The 14,795-nt window shown below is 40.8% G+C and overlaps 1 protein-coding gene across 2 annotated transcripts in view; it reads right to left on the bottom strand.

Moving 5' to 3' along the window:
• The window catches only part of LOC141800690 (dynein axonemal heavy chain 11), a 37,849-nt gene extending 23,731 nt beyond the window's left edge, over positions 1-14,118 (bottom strand). The window contains exons 1-41 of one of the 2 annotated variants that reach the window (XM_074683398.1): positions 13,810-14,118; positions 13,521-13,664; positions 13,228-13,421; positions 12,941-13,130; positions 12,739-12,838; positions 12,396-12,607; positions 12,001-12,222; positions 11,761-11,925; positions 11,515-11,631; positions 11,275-11,412; positions 11,086-11,201; positions 10,775-10,970; positions 10,246-10,350; positions 9,736-10,131; positions 8,791-9,123; positions 8,293-8,547; positions 8,045-8,214; positions 7,742-7,964; positions 7,537-7,653; positions 7,331-7,417; positions 7,087-7,245; positions 6,805-6,888; positions 6,518-6,676; positions 6,290-6,412; positions 5,841-5,963; positions 5,100-5,324; positions 4,924-5,015; positions 4,716-4,842; positions 4,489-4,638; positions 4,168-4,401; positions 3,019-3,150; positions 2,451-2,611; positions 2,187-2,343; positions 1,946-2,091; positions 1,754-1,870; positions 1,530-1,668; positions 1,242-1,334; positions 976-1,170; positions 827-904; positions 606-738; positions 355-482 (exon numbers count right to left, since the gene is read on the bottom strand). In XM_074683398.1, the coding sequence (XP_074539499.1) occupies positions 355-482; positions 606-738; positions 827-904; positions 976-1,170; positions 1,242-1,334; positions 1,530-1,668; positions 1,754-1,870; positions 1,946-2,091; positions 2,187-2,343; positions 2,451-2,611; positions 3,019-3,150; positions 4,168-4,401; positions 4,489-4,638; positions 4,716-4,842; positions 4,924-5,015; positions 5,100-5,324; positions 5,841-5,963; positions 6,290-6,412; positions 6,518-6,676; positions 6,805-6,888; positions 7,087-7,245; positions 7,331-7,417; positions 7,537-7,653; positions 7,742-7,964; positions 8,045-8,214; positions 8,293-8,547; positions 8,791-9,123; positions 9,736-10,131; positions 10,246-10,350; positions 10,775-10,970; positions 11,086-11,201; positions 11,275-11,412; positions 11,515-11,631; positions 11,761-11,925; positions 12,001-12,222; positions 12,396-12,607; positions 12,739-12,838; positions 12,941-13,130; positions 13,228-13,421; positions 13,521-13,664; positions 13,810-14,025 (6,651 nt within the window). In that variant the 5' untranslated portion in view covers positions 14,026-14,118. Of the gene's footprint in view, positions 1-354; positions 483-605; positions 739-826; positions 905-975; positions 1,171-1,241; positions 1,335-1,529; positions 1,669-1,753; positions 1,871-1,945; positions 2,092-2,186; positions 2,344-2,450; positions 2,612-3,018; positions 3,151-4,167; positions 4,402-4,488; positions 4,639-4,715; positions 4,843-4,923; positions 5,016-5,099; positions 5,325-5,840; positions 5,964-6,289; positions 6,413-6,517; positions 6,677-6,804; positions 6,889-7,086; positions 7,246-7,330; positions 7,418-7,536; positions 7,654-7,741; positions 7,965-8,044; positions 8,215-8,292; positions 8,548-8,790; positions 9,124-9,735; positions 10,132-10,245; positions 10,351-10,774; positions 10,971-11,085; positions 11,202-11,274; positions 11,413-11,514; positions 11,632-11,760; positions 11,926-12,000; positions 12,223-12,395; positions 12,608-12,738; positions 12,839-12,940; positions 13,131-13,227; positions 13,422-13,520; positions 13,665-13,809 lie in introns of those variants that run through there. The other variant, XM_074683397.1, reaches the window with a different exon arrangement.
• Between the last annotated feature and the right edge of the window lie 677 nt (positions 14,119-14,795).

The raw sequence follows: 14,795 nt of genomic DNA on the forward strand, positions 1-14,795 counted from the left end.
AGATAGGGTTACATTACTGTATTTAAATTCAATCTTTACTCACTTTTTATTTCTATTTTTATTCTATTTTTCTTTCTTATTGAATTCATACTTTGTATTTTTCCTTTATAGTCTTTCTTTGTTGTGTTTAACAGTAATGGTAATGACTGACTTTCCTCCTGAAATAAAGTATTTCTGATTCTGAAAAGAACAAGATCACTGTAACATGATTCGCTGCTCTGTGTAAAAATCTTACAGTACCTGCTCTCAAAGAAAGGATGACTGAAGGTAGGAGAAAGAAACATCTTTTTCTTCCTCTACCACCTTGGTGCTATGTGTTGTACACTAGTGTATGGCTGAACAGGAGGGAGGTACCTTGTTGTCATCCATCACGGTGTTGAGTGATTCAATCCACATCGGATCAATGTCTCCATCCAGCACAATCCACTTAGGTCCTTTGTGGGAGATGTTTGCTTGCTCTCGCATCAGTGATGAAAGCAAACCTTACACAGAGATTGAAGAAACAAAAATGCAGCTGAGATTACAGACTTCCAATATGAGTTACCAAAGGTTCGTGTGATTTATGTAAATTCTGTAATTCCCTTTTTAAATCCTGCTCTGTTTACCATCTTTCCACTCTCGAGTTGCAGGATGGATGAAGCCAAACAGTTCATCTCTATCCACTGCCTTTGGGTTAAGGGCGTTCCACACCGGTTTTCTCTTCAAGTTTACATAGGTGTTATAGAGGACTCTCAGTATCTATAACAAGAGAAACACTGTGAATAGTATCAGTTCATTACAAAATCAAACTGTATTTCTTTCATGACTTAAAATAATACAAATTAACCTCGCTTTTCCCAGTCCCTGCATTTCCAAGAACAAAGACGGAGTGGCGCACTGCCATGAGTTCCTCCAACTGCACCACCTGACAAAATAAAAAGTTTAGAAAATCATTCTTTCTTTAACACTGTCCAGGCACACAGTATCGTGTCGAACCTTGAGGATGAATGCCTCCTCCTGCTGGAGTCGGAGCTCTTGTGTGGTCTTTCGGATGGCCGTTTCAAATTCAAAGTCTCGCTCTCTCTCCACCTCCAGGCCTGGGAATAGGTCTCCCAGCAGTCCCAAGAATATTATCACATCCTCAGTCACGACTTTAGGCAGGTTGAAGTCCCTCAGCGCACGCATGAGCACCTGGACAGTAAAGGGCACGAACATTAAAAATGACTTCACTTCTTATGGCTGTGAGGTGACAAAAGAATTACCTGATCCTCCGGTCTACTCTTGTCTCTCCTCCTCAGTGTCCCAGCCACAACAAGAACTGACTTGACAGCACGCAGACCCCAGTCATAGTGGTCCTATTGGACAGACAGGGATAGGCAGTAAGACACCACTTCTCCCACTATAAATTTTATCAAACATAGATCTTACATTGAATAGTTTTATTTAATGCCATGCTCCTGTTGTATTGCAGATGGTATTAATCATTTGTCTCTTTTTTTAAACCCAAGATTATAAAAATACTATCAACACCATTAAGTCCTTCCTCCAACCTGTTTGGACAGCAGCTCTTTGCAGAGAGTGTACAGAGAAATGAATTTCCTGGCAAGAAGCTTAGCGCTGCGGAAGCCCTCTGCCACCAGCATGATCTCACAGATAAGTTCAGTGTCGGGCACCACCATGGCGCATGGTCTACAACAAGACACAAAAGATAGATACAAAGAAAATTTAGTTGAGAAAAGACAGACTTAAAACAAAGTTATTTTATCACTCCTACCTGAAAAGAGCCTTGAGATTCTCTGGCAGCTCTGTCCTGCCTGCATAGCCAGGGTTCATGGTGATGAAAATCCCCACAGATGACTTTAAAACAATTTCCTTATCAAGGAACAGAAACCTGTGAGGTTGCAATGATAGTTAGTCCATTTTTCACTCTTACAGAATTAAATCTTAATCTATTCAGCTTCATTACCTTGACTTCTTACAGCGAATGGCGTCCTGTATGGTTTTGACCTGCACTGCTACCACAGACAGAACATCTACAGCGATACGATTGAACTCATCAAAGCAGCCCCATGCTCCAGTCTGGGCCAGGCCTTTGTAGATATTTCCGATAGACTAAAATAAAATAAAAATAACATTTTGCACACCTGTTAACGTGGACGTCCACTAAAAACATAAACAGATTAAAGGGAATACTTATGAAGTGTCACCTTGTAATCCATCTGCTCAGAACAGTTGAAGATGTACACCATCACGCCCAATGCTCTTCCCAGATCCTTAGTAGTCTCCGTCTTCCCTGTTCCAGCAGGGCCTGCTGGGGCGCCGCTCATAGTCAGGTGGAGTGACTGCGTTAAGGTGATGTAGCACCTGCATGAGCCAATGAGCCGACACACAGAGAAGCAAAAACACCATTTAGCAATGCTGAATGCATTGACGTACTGAGATACCGCATGCACAGAGCACAGAAGACTGACCGGTCAGTGAGAGGAGTGATGACTAGACGTGGAGTGTTCCCAAGGTATTCATATGAATAGAGGAACTGAGCATCACATATGTTAACAAAGCAGTGATGCAGCTGTTCACACCAGCGATGTCGGAGCTGAGAGAGCCACTGGAAGGACTGGGATGAGGTGACCTGTGTACAGAGGTAACGGTGTGAGCTTATAGCTTGACAGTGAAGACAGATTGTGTCTAACAAGATAATCTTTTTCAAGGTCTACTGTGTTTGTTTTAGTCCATTTGATAAAATTATAAAAGAAGTATCTCTATTATTTATCTTGTAAGATTAAGTTGTGAAATTTTAATAACTGTTTTAATGGAATTTTGGTATGTCATGCTGTATTAACTAAGAAAGGGTTGGTTTTGGTTTATTCATGTAGGTTTTAATGGAGATCTAAACATTTGTTTTAAATTTCATCTCAAGTTTAGCAAAGTACAAAAAAACTGTGAATAGAGATAAAGGACATCTGTTTTTATGCTAAATTTTGCTGAATCGCACCAAAGGAGGAATGCTAATAAAAGGAATTTTTCAGCCATGACTACCTTTTGGGTTATGAGGCTGGCCACAATGTCTCTTGCATGGACATCAATAGTGCATATAGTCATGATCTTCTGTCTGTCGCCTGATCTCAGCTCTCCAAGCAGCATTCCAATCAACAAGTTGAGTTGAGAAATCTGTTGGAAAAAAAAAAGGGGGGGTTAAAAACAGAGGCAAACAAGCAGAAGTTCAGGCAAAAGGGCTGTTTTAAATACACACATACAAAACCTGCTTTTCAAGTATTTAAAGTAACTTCTTCTATGCATGAAAATATACAGGGTTTCAGATTTGGACACATTTTCATAAACCTTTTCCTTAACATATTATTTTTAAAACAAACAAAAGTTGTCCTGTGTTCTTGTTTCGGACTATACATCGCTGAATGTCTCACATTTGTCACTGGCCCTCTTTGACAGCAGATCCAATCATTGCAGCACGGTGCGTTGATGGGAGTGAGAGATTATTCAAACAGCAACCAAGGACATGCTAACCTTAAATAGTGCTGATGAAACTGACAAGAGTGATAAAAGAACTGTGAGCAAAGCCCACGGAGGCTCTGCAAAACCTGGTTCAGGTCACTGACGATGATGTGATTATGATGGCTTTATGGAAAACATGTCCACTAAACATGGCCGCTGTGCTGTTTTAACACACATAGACAGGTATAATAATATTATGGTGATATTCAAATAAACAATTAAACCTGTATTTTTTAATAACTATTTTATCAATTAGATCAGGCAAAGCAGTTGCCTTTTTCTCTAATTTTTTTCTTTTTATCACTCTAATCTTCCTCTGAACTTACTATCAATGAATACATTTACTGATGCTGTCATACAAACAATACGATACCTGTTATATAAAGAGGTGATGATGTGAGGTTTTGAAGCTGGTGGTTTGTGGTTGAGTTGTACTTGATCCTATTTACAATACAGTGTTGTTATAATCCAATTTCACACACCACAAAATGAAGCAGTGCTGAATCAATACACGTTCAGCCCAGCGTCTCTAAGTGAAGCATCAGCAGCTTCAAGATGAGATACAAGACCCACTATGTAGGGTCTGTGTAAAAAAAAAAAATACAAAGACGCTATTCCCCTCTTTGTCAGCTCAACAGCTTTAACTGACATTTTTACTTACATCATAACATGTACCTGTTTCTTGTTGTAGTCTTTCAGTGCAAACTCAAAACCTTCCTCCAATCTTTTGAACACAAGCTCCATATCATTGCTCCACCAGATCTGGGATCCAGTCAGAGCCACCTGAGCAGGGAAGTCGAGAATCCACTGCTCTCGGGTCCGATCCTCGTACACAGACACAGCCTCAGATAGGTGACCCCTGATGCTTTCTCTCATAGTCTCCTCCAGACGAGTGAGCCATGCCTCCACCTGTTGTGAAGTCATGTACAGCGTGTTTAGGTATTTCCTGTGATATGACAGTTGATACTGATTCTACAACAATGAATGTTATCTTACCGGCCCCTGGCAACAACATTCATTCCTCAATGGGACATATTCCCTCTCTTTGCTGTACATGCCCACTGCAAGCTTAGGGTTATCCAGGTCTTCATTTTTGCCAAAGTCAAGGTCTGACATGTCAAATAGCTTCGAGAGGTGAAAAGTCACCTGCAAGAGACAAAGTGTACTTAATGACAGAAATATAATCAAAGAAGTTTAACACACAAAAATGGACATACACGTACCTCTTTGGGGCGACTGCCTTTAGCGAGGATATCCAGCAAGTCTGCAGAAGATATAAAATAAAATCTGGGAAAGGCAAGTCTCTTTGTCTCCAGGTATTCAGCCAGAGCTTTTTCACACAATGCGAGCCTGTTAGAAAAAATGTTATGAGAAGTAAGTAAAATACATCAACTGCATTGAGTGCTGTGAGTGAAATGAAAATAAATGAACCTTTTCTGTAGATCCTCTAGCTTCTCAAAAAGACCAGATTTGTTGGTGGCTTCTATAACATTTTTAGTCATAGCACTGTGAAGCATCAGCTCCTGAAATTAAAAAAAAAAAAAACATGTTGACAATGATGAAAACAATGATTTGTTTTACTGCATGAACAGCATTTCTATGCAGACCTGAAATTCTGTATCTATGGCTTGGAATCTGTGTGCATCTGCAGGCAGTTGTTGGCAGATGTCATCGCAGCCTTTGAAGATGCTCTGTAGGTAGACCCAAGTCCTTTGGACCTCCATCCAGACCGTCAGCACAGAGTCAGCTACAGTCAGCTGTTTCTGCAGTATCACTACCTGCTGCAGGAAATGATCTACATGCTTGCTCTGAAAGATGCCCTGAAGCTGAACCTTTCAAAAAAGGACACAGAGATGTGAGTAAAGCCATTCAAAAGATTTGGTCTACTTTGAAAAGAAAAAGTCAGAGCATATGTGAGTAAATTCCTGTGCATAATCAACCTCATCTCCACAACATAAAAAAGAGGGTGTGGGGGTAGTTGGGAGGGTGCAGTCTAGTTACAAAAGGCACTAAAGTGGCAAGACTTCTAATTGCTGGCTGTAACCCCCCATACAGCTGGTGCACATGTACAAAGAGCATCACAGTGTAACAATGCCCTGTGTCCAACAACAGCTATAAATCTGAGGAGCAATAGGGACCCCTCTGCTCTCAGCTGTGCTGTTTGACAGTCAGACGGGGCGGCCCCTGTCTGCACTCTCATCTCTATTCTGTGCTTTACTACTGGTGCTTCTCTCAGACAACTGGTATAAAAAAACATATTGTTGTGAATAATGGCCTTTATGCATTTTTTTCACTATAAAGGTCACGCATTAATTCCCAACTTAAATACCTGTTGTTTAGATACTTACCTGATGATCCTCAAGAGTTTCAAGAAGTTCCTCATCACATTTAAGGAGGGGCACAGATGTTTGGTAATGATTTTCATACAACAGCTCCATTGATTGCCATGTTTGACTCATCTGTGCCATGACCTGAAATAAGGAACAGCTATCAATATTGAAAAAATGACTGACTTCCAACTCCTATAGTAAGTACAGTCAGAGAATTCTTGCAGTTCTGGAAAAATACACCTTTTACTTTAGTAGTTAAAAAAATGTTTATTTATACTCCCAGTGATGTTTTCTACATCCAGAAACATTGTTTAAAATCAATTGCATTACTTATTTTGCATGCGAGTAAGATATCACTGTTCATATGGTGCTCCTATTGGCATTACTCTTTATCCTTAGATTGTAAAAGTCTCAGAGCTCTTGATCTAAGCTTGTACTAAAAAGAGCAGGGGACAAACCAGACAAACCTTCTCTATGGCCAGCTCTTTGACAGCTTTATCCACAATGTTGCGGACTTTGTCTTCCAGTAAATGAAGCTGCAGGGCCAAGAGGTCTCCCAACCTGGTGCTGTCGGTCATAGCGAAGTCCATCTGTTTCAAAAGAGTTTTCGTCATGATGCAAGAGTCTTACATTTCTGCTGTACAAGAAGAAAACGCTGTTGTACAATAGGACCTCTGCTGTGTGTAGTTATGCACCTGTGTCATTCTAATTAGCTGCGCCCAGTGGCGCTCCCTTATTGCCAGGTTCTGCAGCTGACTCACAGCCCGCAATGACGTCAGCAGGTTCTTTACATAAAGGTCTAACCCAGAATACACATCCCACATGCGAGCCTCTTTGTCGAGCTTCCTCATGTCCTACACAAACAGAAGGTAGGTAAACATAATTAGTTATTAGGGGCATCTGTTACAAACAGCAACGGTGCATGACAGCAAGACAGCAGGAGAGATGAGCTGGTGTGATGTAGCACTGTTGGTGACCTCACCTTGGCAAACCTTCTCAATTCTGCATCCATCTGGTCCACGTTTATCTGCCTCCATTTGGTCATTGTCCAGTTTTCCACACTGCTCTGTATAGATAAAGAATGCAGAAGGGTCAATGGGCTGAGGGTGCTGAATGGGGACATTCAAAGGCTACAGGGTAGTCAAAGAATCAGTAACAGCCTTTACGGGAACAAATTGTCAAGTTTATGAGTTAAAGGATATGTATCCATTTTGTCCAGAAGAAGATTTAATTCAAAGATACAGAATTTTGTCAGTCCATTTACCTGCACTAACACAGTGATATCCCACAGTTCTTTGAGGACCACAATCTCCCGTCTGCAGAGCTTGATGTCTTTGAAGTCAGGAATGGTGACATCAAACAGATTTGTGGACTCCTGAAGCTCTGCTACCTCTTTCTCCATGTCTTGGACTGCTCTTTCAGACTAGAAAAGAAAAGTTTGATATCCCAGTGTACTGTGCAGTACAAATTTATTTGATCCTTAAATGATGCAAAGCTGTTACTCTTACTTTGTCCAGACTGTCATAGGGACAAGCTGCATTGTAACCAAAAGGCGACCTTGCTCTGAACATGTCCCTGAAATTCTTCTGTTTCATCTGGAAAATAGGGAGTATCATTTCATGGTCATCACACTGGAGTATTGATGAAATCATTTCAGCAAAGTGAGTTTTTTTTTTTAGTATTATAGGCATAAGAGCTACAAGAAACCAGATACCTCAAATGCTATGCATTGTTTTCGTAGCACCATCACTTCTGCATTTTGCATAGGCGCGACATCATGCCTCACTTTTACGGCAAGTTTTTTTGCCTCACTCCATTTCTCAGGAAGTTCCTGCAGAGAGAAAACAGTGCATTCTAACTTTCTGTCAATAAACCATCTTTTGTTACCACATTACCTCAGGCTAAGAAAGCGTCTTTACCTCCAGCTGAGAGTAGACCTGTTCTGGTATGATCACACCATATTGCTCCAGGAGAATTACTGTGTCTCTGAGAGGCTCAAACATCTTGTCCGTGGATTTCTGTCTGTCTCTTACAGCCAGTAGGTGACTCATCACTTCCACCAAGCCACAGTGGTCACCTTTAGCAACGGACCGGTCCAGTCCTTCAACAGTGGCTCGGACAAACTTCTGCAGCTCATCAAGACTGAAGGGAAACGCACAGAGAGTGACGACAGCTACTGCAACACTGTCCTGCATTGAAAAGTTGTGCAGGATTTATTTTACCTGTTGGTGACATATGTCAAGAGGTGCTCTTTAAAAAGCCAGCTCCACTTCTTCAAAATGTTGAGGAGGCTCGCTTTGAAGAACTTGATATCCACCCTAAACCATCCATTAAATACTTTAAAGTCTTCCATCTTGGAAATTTGAGCATGGAGATCCTCATAGTAGTTGATCTGTAAAACAAAGACACCTGAGGTTAGAAGCAAGATACTTTTATCTATTAGAAATATTTTTTTAAAAGATGGTTTTACCTGTTCTCTGAAGTTATCAATTGAAGGAGGGCTTTCAGGAAGAGCATCAGCTGCAAAAGCTTCCATCTCTTCGGCTGTAAGCACACGTCCAAACAGGAGGAACTGGCTGAGAAACTCAGCCCTGTCCTCTTGCCAGAGATGGGTGTAGCAGTCAAACGTTCTCTCATAATTGACTGCCTTCTTGAGGATGTTCTCCACTTGTTCCATTATTTCTTGTCTGGGTTCCAGCAAGTCTAGCATGTCCTCCATCACTTCCTGAAAAAGTGTCATATTATGATTAGAAGTATCAGCTGCTTGTGGAAAAATCTGCCTTAATGAGTAGAAAAACATGAACATGGTAAGGGGTGGTTTTTCAGTTTAAAATCAAGGGGATACTGTAACAAGCAGAGCATTTCTACAGATTCACCTTCAAATACAGAAATGTGACAGAAATTCGAAAAAGTAAACCCTTGTACTATGTAAAACCCTCTGTTTAGCAAACATTTCACAGCAGTGTACCTGGTAGTTCTCCGTGTTGAAAGGAGCAGTCACTCTGTTAATACTTTGAGAAGTCTTGAATATGTCTCTAACCAGTCCTTCTACGAGCTCATAGAAGCCATCCCCTGCTTCTGGCTCCAATGAGGGTAGAAAAACCATTCCTGAGCAACTCAGTGTCAACTGAGCCTCAAACAGAGGTGTCTGTTTTGGCCTTGATTCCATGTTGTCCACAAAGAACTGAAGAGAGTGGCTGATGTAGCTGAAGAGCCCCTCCACCACCATCTCATCCACATACTCCAGATAGGACTTCCAAGCTTCGGATTCAGGCTCGGCGCAGAAAAGAGACATATTCTCCTGATGAAACCAAAATATTGGAAAGAAAGTGAACATAAATCAGTGGATGATTTAGCACTTCAGGTGACTCACATTTGATTTCTAGAGATGGGGCACAGTATGAATCACACATTTTATACTTTTTACTAGACATGCATTAAATACTTAAAAAGTCTTTCACGGATCGATCAGCCGGTTGATTGATCGGTGCCGATTTTCTTAATTTTGGGGGATCGGTGATCAGTGATCGGAGATCCCAATCAGCTCATCCTTACATATGAAACTGATCTCCGGGAAAGTCTGAGTGCCAGCCTTCATTGCTTTTTGCTCTGAGACCTAAAACTCAGGGTACCTAATTGTTTTTTTAAGTTAAAACGTAAAGATTTTATTTTTTCAAAGGTATTGTTCAATGATTTTCAAAAAAATAAGATTGAAACATTGAAGGAATATGCTGTCAGTTTAAAAAAAATAAAAGATAAAAATCGGTGTTGGCCCAAATCGGTATCGGCAGGTCAGGCTTTTTAAAGATTGGTGATCGGCCAGAAAATTGTGATCGCTGCACCCCTACTTTTTACTTATAGTAACCACACATGCATTCATGAAGCAGAAGAACATAAACAAGGCCACACTTACCTGTACTATCTTGTGGATACAGTTTCCATCTGTCTTCATGGAGCTGTACTTCTTGCTGACGCGCTCTTCCCTGTCTTCCAGCTGTATCAGCAAGCCTTTCTTGTTGTCCTTCCTGCAGAACATAACCTGTTTGCTCCATCCCTTCATCATTGACTGGATGGCTTCACAGTTCTCCTTGGCTTTACTGACTCGACATACAAGCTTGTAGATGAGGTCCTTTGTGGTGCTGAGGAAGTCCCAGCAGTCTGGATCCTGCCACGTCAGGTCAGACTCTGCTCTTGTCAGCTGTAGGTCTATGGTCGCCAGTTCAGCTCTGATTAGAGGAAGTTCCACCTCTAGCACTGTCTGCTTTATCTTGTTATACCACTGAACTATCAACTGTAGACTGCTCATATACTGGAAATACAAGTGTGGAAAAAAAAATTTTTTTTAGTACAGTAAGGCTCATCAGACAGAAAAACGTCTGTTTACCAGTGTTAAAGTAAGCCCAGAGAACGGTGTGTTTCTTACCTTTGTGAACATAAAGCGCTTCTCAAAGACAGACATTGCAGCTGCAGGGATCTTGATGTTTCCAAGAGTCTGAATATACTTCACATCTTTTAAGACTTCAGCCAGCTGAGGGGGAAAAGAGAATAGATGTTCAGAGTCAGCAGTGGGGTTTGTAAAATGTTTTCTCCAATTAACAGCCCAGGGTAAGAAAGCAACTAAATACTGAGCAGAAGTTTATCTACTTATGAGCTCAAGTGATTTAATCATAGGAGAGTTTAAGCTTAAATAAAGAAGTAACTGACTCTAAAAGTGAGACAATTTACAAAATTTGGAGAGTTAAAGAAATGTATTGTCTTTTTAAAGCAATTATACTTTGCAGTAATAATCAACACACTGATTTGAAGGGTCCTGAAGATATGCTGGTGCCAATCTAAAGCTGACACAGATTTTACTGTTTGTTTTACTGTAAGTTTAATCATGATTTAACATGTCAGTGTGTGGTTTTTTTTTCAAAGGAAGGATTATGGTTTGATAGTATTATATCAGTTACCTTTGGATTAAAATTGACTGAAATCAGGCCAGATGAGGTATCTCGTGAGAGAAGTGGCTGATTCAGGTTGAACAGGCAGGTATCTTCTAAACCATTGCACCAGTTGGTGTAAACATCCTCCTTGTACTGGTCCAGGAGACTGAGAAACTCTATGTACATGTTGTACTCATCCAGTGTCTCTTCGCCTTTTGCATGCCTGTATATCCAAGGATCAATTTTAGGTCCATATCAAACACCTCACAGCCTTTCTGACTATTTAATATATTTTGATTCATTTGTTCTTTTGCCATAAATATAATGTGTTTACTGACCATGTGAACATTGACTTGATTATTTCCCATGATGTCTGAATGCGGTCCCTGAACAACTTTGCACATTTCAAAGCTCCGGATGTGCAAGACATGTTTTTAGTCTGACCACTCTCCATCTGTAGGGACAGATTGAAAAAGGTTACATATGCAAAAAGCATTGCATGCTTATTACTAATAACTTTACAGTACCTGATTGAGCTGGGATGTAAACAGACATCTACATTCCTCCAGCTCTTTCCTGAAATGCTGCTGTAGAAGAAGGAAGTTGGGGCTGAATAGCTCCTGAATTTGTCTCCTCCTCAGAAAAGGCCCAACAATAATCAACAGCTAAAGGAAAAGAAACAGACATTGTTGTTCTGCTTAAAAGCTTTCTCTCAATACGCTCTTACTTAATCAAAAATGTCATCAACATCCTGTTAGTTTTCTTACTTTATGAGCTGATTCCAGTCCTGAGCAATCTTTAAAGGCAGAGCACAGAAGGCTGGCAAGGCGGCATTCAAAGTCCACAACCTTCACCTTGAACTCCTTGTACCCGTTTTCAAAATCCTTTTCAATAAATATAACAAAACTGACAGTACTGAGTGTCTGACACCCATGTGACACCATGCATTCTGATTCAGTGAAATTGTGGTTTGAATAAATCTTAACAAGCTATCTAAATAAAAAATAATTTACCTGAGAAAAGTCAAGCAGGCTGTTGTCACTGTGCATCAGTGCTTGGCAGTGATTAGTGAACTCTCCATACATCTGAGCAGCAAGTTCACTGTGCACTTTACCTTTCAGTCCACCAAATTCCAATTTCTCCATCCTTTGAAAGTCTAGCATTGTTTCAAATAAGTCCTAAGGATATTACATTAGATACAGTGAATAAACTTAAAACGAAACATGTGTTTACAAAAACAACTCAGATCTCACCTCCAGCTGCAGCAAGCGCTTTAGAAACTGGTTGAATCGTGTAAAAACCATGGCAGATGGGAAATCCCAGGGTGCATGTTTCACATGGTTGGCCAACCTCTCCCTCGTGGTCTGGTAACAGTTCCTGAAACATCTGAACACTTTGATCACATCCTTCACCATTTGTAGACTTTCCTCTGGAACATCTCTGAGTAGCAGATCTGCAGAGAGGTATGTGGAAGCCTAAAGGGAGAAAGATTTGACATCTGTTGTGTTTACACTGTCTGTCACAGATATCAGAGTCATTCTGAAATCAGCAAAGAATAGTAGGAAAAGTTAATCACTGTGTCTAAATATACAATGTATTTGGTAATAAAAAATCCATCAGTACAGAAAGTTTGAATAAAGACCTCTACCTGTTCAATGAGAAGATTGCAAAGTTCTTGCAGTAACAACACAATGCGTGCTGGTTTCTGATAAGACTGGCAGGTGGTCCATGTCAGATAGAGAGTATGGAACAGTGCAGGAATGAACGTTTTCAAGTGGGGAAAGTCTTCCTTTTCCAGTTGAGACAGTTGTCCATGTAATGGCTGCAGATGGAGGTCAATGTCTTTGGCTTCTTGGAGTGCTATTTAATAAAAACAAAAGTCTTACTCATAAACATACCCTAAGACAACAGGCTTCAGACAGCATGTCATGCTCTTGGTCATGCATTTGTAAATGAGCAAACTCCAGGTTGACTACTTTGGCTTAACTTACCATCTAAAATGTTTCCCATCAGAGAGTTCAATGTGGGATAATAGCTGCTATCCATCATCTCCAACATCTCTGCCATTTTCTGAACAATGGGACTCTGAAACTATAAGTACCAAACAATTAAACAGGGTGTGGAATGTGAAGTGATGAAAGAAGTGTATAGTAAACATATTCTAATGTGGATCAGAGTGAAAAGAGAGCATGCCTGATGGTAAATGTCCTGTAAGTTGCTCTTTCTCGAAGCCCAAAACTTCAGCTCTGCAATTGGCCCTGTATTACATCCTGTCATGAGTATGTCTGATGAATCCTGCTTTAAAATTCCCTGGATTAGATTGGTCCAGTTGATGACCTGGGTCTCTATGGCATGGGCAAGTGCCCTGTCATAGTGGTTGTACCTAAGTGTGAAAATGTATGGAGAAATTATCAGTTAATACCCAAGTTACTAAAAAATATTCGACTCTCTGAAAAACAATAAAACATGGGTTTTCTTACATTTTGAAGGTGGTGTATGATTTTTCAATCCAATTGGTTGCAGTTGGGACAGGGAGGACAGTTTTTCCAATAACCTGCCCCTGTACAACAGATGTCTTACTGCACATCTTCTCGACATGTCGAATGATGTCTTCAGACAGCAAATTCGGCCACATCTGGTGGTTTTTATTGTTGGACAGCAGTGGAAAACATATCTGGGAAAAGAAATAGTTCACTCTTGTTCATAAATAAAAAAGAAAACCTCTGACAGGAAATACAAGAGACAGCACTGTACAAGACAGTATGTCACTCACCTGTTCAACTGTGCCTAGCAGCTGCAGTAGTACTGATGAAGAAAGAAGGCCAAAAAGCAACAGCTCCCTGCAGTTTTCAGCAGTGACGCTCACAACTGTCTTCTTGAGGATGAAAATGTGCTTGTTTTGAGCAACAGGTGGGACCTGTATGGAAATTTTATCAGAATTTTAATCTATCCTTTCCATTAGCTGAGTTAGTGTGGAAATGAATAGTACACACCACCGAGTAAAGCTAGCTTAATCTCGGCTAATGTTATCGTAAAACGTTACTGATGGACTATAACCTTACCTCGTTAGAAGCAACCAGAAAACCTTTATTTGACAAAGAGAAATACATTAACGGCTCTTTGTCGAGGAATATTTTCAGACGTGTTTCAAAGTCTTCGTTGGCAGAACTCTTCTCCCATGTTTGACGGTTCAGTCTCAGCAGCCCACAAACTTTCTCCTCAACAAACTTTACTCTGACGTCCTCCAGGAAACAAGGCACACTTTCGTCGTCGGACATGATTTCTCTTCAACCATGACAAGCTTTACCCCCGTAGCTTGCTTCAATAACGCCGAAAAGGGGGGCACTGGTTTTTCAACCGCAGAAAAATACCTCCCGAGTTTACTCTGAATGCTGGTTTAGAGTTAATAAGCTACATGTTTGCAGAAAAAGGGAAAGTGGAAAGAGCTCTGCAGCCCTGGACCAGGGCGGTTCAGCGTTCCGTTACTAAGCAACAGGCTCTGTCTTCAATCACTGACAGTGTCAGGTGCGATTCTTTGGACTAAAATGTGAGGAGGGAGAACTTTCTTCATGTTTTTTTTACTGACGAAAGACGTCATGTCAGGTTTAAGTTACCGGAAATAAGTGCTGTATCATATTCAGCGACATTATCTCACTGTTTGTGCCAGTTTTCGCTCTTTTTTCCTGACCCAAAGGGTGATGATATGCTCCCAGGATACCCTAGCTGTATGACTGACACATTTTTTTTTTATTTCAGTTTGCTGAACTTTAAACTTTAAGACACTTTGAAAGTTCCACTCCTTGGCATGTGCATGTTATTCCCTTACGTTATTTTATTGGACCATGTGGATACAGTAATTCAACATTCCTTAGTTAAATGCCTTTGCAAATCTGTGGCCTCTTTCATGACATGAAAACATTGGGGCCATAGTCTGTGGTGAAAATTTATGTGACGTCTGAGTGTGTGTGTGTGTGTGTGTGTGTGTGGGGGGGGGGGGGGGGGGGGTAGTTTGACCGTTGTCTTAGCAGCAGAGCACTGTAGCTACCCA

The sequence above is a fragment of the Halichoeres trimaculatus genome, unplaced genomic scaffold, assembly GCF_033239565.1.
Source record: "Halichoeres trimaculatus isolate MK-OKI-2021-1 unplaced genomic scaffold, fHalTri1.1 fHalTri1_scaffold_12, whole genome shotgun sequence".
In the NCBI taxonomy this organism is placed as follows: domain Eukaryota; kingdom Metazoa; phylum Chordata; class Actinopteri; order Labriformes; family Labridae; genus Halichoeres; species Halichoeres trimaculatus.